General features: G+C 25.4%; 1 protein-coding gene across 3 annotated transcripts; it reads left to right on the top strand.

Annotated features, from left to right (window-relative positions):
* Positions 1 to 312: 312 nt before the first annotated feature.
* Positions 313 to 3,768, top strand: LOC111030557. 3 transcript variants are annotated; one of them, XM_022310107.1, is made up of 8 exons: positions 313 to 622; positions 1,157 to 1,201; positions 2,142 to 2,192; positions 2,448 to 2,480; positions 2,649 to 2,696; positions 2,868 to 2,930; positions 2,999 to 3,042; positions 3,724 to 3,768. In XM_022310107.1, the coding sequence occupies exons 1-7, from the start codon at positions 610 to 612 to the stop codon at positions 3,001 to 3,003; spliced, it is 258 nt and encodes an 85-aa protein (XP_022165799.1). In that variant the 5' UTR covers positions 313 to 609; the 3' UTR covers positions 3,004 to 3,042; positions 3,724 to 3,768. The 3 variants fall into 3 exon arrangements, with proteins under 3 accessions (XP_022165799.1, XP_022165800.1, XP_022165797.1); XM_022310108.1 differs by lacking the exon at positions 3,724 to 3,768 and having other exon boundaries at positions 2,649 to 2,700; positions 2,999 to 3,342; XM_022310105.1 differs by lacking the exon at positions 3,724 to 3,768 and having other exon boundaries at positions 2,868 to 3,342.
* The last annotated feature ends 386 nt before the right edge of the window (positions 3,769 to 4,154 follow it).

Here is a 4,154-nt window from a genome sequence, read left to right as displayed (position 1 = left end):
AAATTATTGTACATATATATATTGTAATTACGTACACAAAAGTGTAAATATTAAAACAATAACAAACTGAGATTTATCCATCTATTTTTCTATATCGTTATCTCGTAATCTTTAAAACTACTCGTCCGATTCCCTTGAAATTCAACACAGATATTCGGCCAGATCAGGGGAAGGTCACCGGCCACAGGAAGTAATGTTACAAGTTTGTTATTACTAAGGGCGAGCTCAAACGGATTAATATTCAATGTACATAATAAAGTATATAATCTATATAAATGAAAATGAAACTTATTGTTTTGTATAAAAAAAAGGAAAATACTAATGGTGGAGATCTCTAACGGATTAAAATTCAAAAAACACGAACGATATAAATCCATGTAGATAAATATGAATGTCGCGGTTGAGATGTGTAGCATTCGGATCCACGGTTGATCAATTTCACCGTAATAATAATACATTGGTCTAACAATAACTGCAGGTCAATAAATATAAATTAACAATTTCATAGCTAATCGACAGATGGCTCTGGCGTAGACCAGGCTAGTTTGTAATATAATTTTTCTTTTTACAGATAGAGCTTATGCACCACAAAACGATATTGAAGACGTAATGAATACATTTTGTAAGTCTACATAACTAGTTGACTATTTATATTGTTATATCCAAATATGTCACAATAGATACTGCGCTTATAAATGATTAAATAAACTACAATAGGTAATACAAATAAAAATACGCATTCATTTGTGACGGTTTGGCCCTAGGAAATAACCACATACCACATAAGGGGAACACTAGAATTATTTAAAGGATACGTAACGATAGTTATTATAGAAAATAGTATTTTTATTCGTATTTTATTTGATAAAAAACGTAATAATATAACACACAAGTTATAACATTATAGAATACGTAATTATAGTGAAGAACTGCCGTCGCTTCAAGTGAAATATTTTAGTTAGATATTCGATTCATTATTGAATATTAAGTGTACTGTCTTAAGTGTATACTCCATCGCAACATGCTAAATTAATAATTTAAATACAATTATGTATAATAATATTGTAACTACGTACACAAGTATGTGTAGTTGATTGGACTGCAATTTATAAACAGTTACAAACTGTGATGCTTAGTAACATTTATCTTTTTATAGATGGACGTTTAGAAAATGAATTTTACAACATATTAGCAAACCTTTGTAAGTAAACATTATTAGTCATTTATAGCATTATTTTTAAATACATTATAATGAAATCTGTGCTTTTAGATGGTTAAAATATATATTATTTATATTATTGTTCTATTTCTTACTAATGTAACGTTTGTGTGAAATTTCGTTCCTACGTAGAATATATCAATATGAGTTTCTAGTGAATTGTCTGTATCTTTTTTGTGATAGGGTGATTGTTGTATTTCATTGTTCTAGCTATGTATTTAAGATATTATGTTTCAGTACTTTTTATATCAGTTATAGGTTCAATAGCTACGCTTATATGACACAGATTTGACTGCTACGGGATACTTCTAGAGCTGGTCTTAATCCTCTCTAGTTGTTGATGCCATTTATTGGTTTTAGTGCAGAATAAGAAGTTGACGTCTATAGGATTCATCCATACCTTAATTTCGAGTTTGTAATTAATTTGTGAAACTTGATTGCTATCTTCGATGCACTTGCTCATGATGTGTGTGATCATAATTGTTGTACCCCTAGCTATTAATCTATTATCCAAAGTAACCACCAATAGTTTAAACAGATTTTTCGTTGCCATTAAATTATGTTTATCTGATACAGGTGATATTAAATTATGGTCAATAACTAAATTTATCTTTTAAATCCACTGTAAATTCATTTGGAATCTGAGTTGAATATTATTGATCTATCGAGAGATACAGCAAAAATTGTGAACTTAACACTCAATAAATTGAGTGAAATCCATTTTTGTTAAATATTCGATCCGTTATTGACAATTGAAGGTCACATTTCATAGTATCAGGCTAAATTGATAGTTATTATATTTTTATATATTTTTTTGTTGTAATTATATAAACGGTACACAAGTTTGTGTTGTTGAGCAGATTTTAATATCAAAACAATAACAAAATGAGATTTATGAATGAAATTATTTATCTTTGTATAGTCGTATATTTCAAAGAGGTGAACGAATTTGACGATATCATGGTGGCCTTAGGTTAGTATTTATAACTAGTTATATCCAAATATAGCTTTAATGAATCCAGTGCTTCTAGATGATTTAATATATTACGATAGGTACTACAAATAAAAATACACATTAATTTTATAGTAAAAATATGTATTATTGATAGCACGTAGAGCTATTTATAGAATGTCCCTATTTTAATATTGTATGCATACCCTCTTATAAAATGTGTTAATTTGAGCCAAATATTCTGTGTATAATTTTTTATATTTTATGTTGTATTAGAGGGGGATGCCGCAGCAGCTGAATCGTATCCTGGTATGTTATTTTTGTCAATGATCTTTAATACTCAGTATCATTAAACGTTTAAATTGTAAAGCCTTTATTATTCATATATATTTGATATTGCTCATAAATAATGTTTAAAATACACGATGTAAGATTACAATCAACACTTATACTCGAACATAATTCAAATCATTTCAGAGCCAATCAAAAAACTTATTAAGAATTATATGGAAATTGGACATTTACGTAGGTACTTTTTAAACTGATTACAAAACAATAAGACATAAATCTCATACGTTATATTGGATTTATTATTATATTATAATATTATATGCTCTAAAACTATGAATTGGTAATATAATTATATTCATTAAAAAACTAAATGTTATTCAATTAAATTTTTTTATTTTTTTAAAGATTACTATACATCAGTATATTTCTTTTGTGATCGATACCGAAAAGGATTAGAATTTAAAGATAGTAAGTTATATTTTAGTACTATAGCTAATGCACAGTTCACAAGAATTAATTGTGTTTTTTCGTGTTAGATTGAGCTCGTTGACTTCAAAATTGTAAACATGAGTAGTACAAGGTATTTAGATATTAATTAACGATATAAACTGCCTAATATGTCAAATTTTAAATTTATTTATATTCATACAATATTTAGTGTACGGATAATAATTAATAAAAATAGTTCTAATGAGAGGTGAACTGGGTTTTATTCCTCATTTCTATGGTTAAACTCACGTTTTTAAATTGTATATTTTTGTTGTGATTTGTGGTATATTGAAAGTTGTAATATTTGTTGTAATATTAAAAAGCATGTTTTATTTACATCTCAAATTAATATTTTTGGGTTAAATAAGCTTATATTGTAAATAAGACATAGTTGTAAAAGTGTAAACAAATTATTAAAATATCTAATGTAATAAACAAAATATAACAAAAATATAAAATTCTAAAAAAAAATAATGAAAATACCAGGAGAACAATTAATAATTGAACAATAAATTTCGTATTTTTATAAAAAATTATTTTCAATACAATGCAAAATTTTAAAAGCTAAAGTGTTAAATTTTACCTAAACTTATGTGTCATTAATATAGAAATATATGATTGTTAACCTGGTTTAAATTCATACAACCTATAAATAGTTTTGTTCCTTTTATAAATCATAAACTCAGTTAAAATATTTATTGGTACAATGATAAAATGTATTTAATCCATAATCAAAAAATTAAATTAAATCAATTAATATTATATTTTTCAGATAAACTTTCAATTCCATTTAAATATTTTATTGATTCAATTTTATTGACCTGATACATTCATTTATAAATAATATTATTACATAACTTAATATCTACAAGAAAACTATCTAAATGTATTTATTATAATAATAAATTTAATATTATATAATACATATTGTCAATACATTTAAAAATTTAATAAATGTGATAATGTTTCTATATGGAAATACATTTACTTTGTCGTTTGAAGAAACAGGGTGTACATTATTGCTCATTACTCTGTAAATAATTGTCAACTCTATTGGCGAGACATTCAACAGATTAGTAGAGTATACATTTATTTAAATTACAATTTTTTAGCTCATAGACTTTGCGCATGTGCAATTCACTAAAAGGAATAAATACTAACAGTTAAACAAAAATCAAATATAGTACATTTATTTTATATTGC

The sequence above is a fragment of the Myzus persicae genome, unplaced genomic scaffold, assembly GCF_001856785.1.
Source record: "Myzus persicae strain clone G006 unplaced genomic scaffold, MPER_G0061.0, whole genome shotgun sequence".
Lineage (NCBI taxonomy): Eukaryota > Metazoa > Arthropoda > Insecta > Hemiptera > Aphididae > Myzus > Myzus persicae.
The sequence above is the reverse complement of the archived record's forward strand: the minus strand, read 5'-3'. Positions and strand labels throughout refer to the sequence as shown.

Excerpts from the sequence above, each read along its gene's own strand:
- LOC111030557 (XM_022310105.1), top strand. Across the intron at positions 2,193-2,447 it reads CGATATCATGGTGGCCTTAG|AGGGGGATGCCGCAGCAGCT; the intron begins GTTAGTATTTAT and ends ATGTTGTATTAG. Across the intron at positions 2,481-2,648 it reads AGCAGCTGAATCGTATCCTG|AGCCAATCAAAAAACTTATT; the intron begins GTATGTTATTTT and ends AAATCATTTCAG.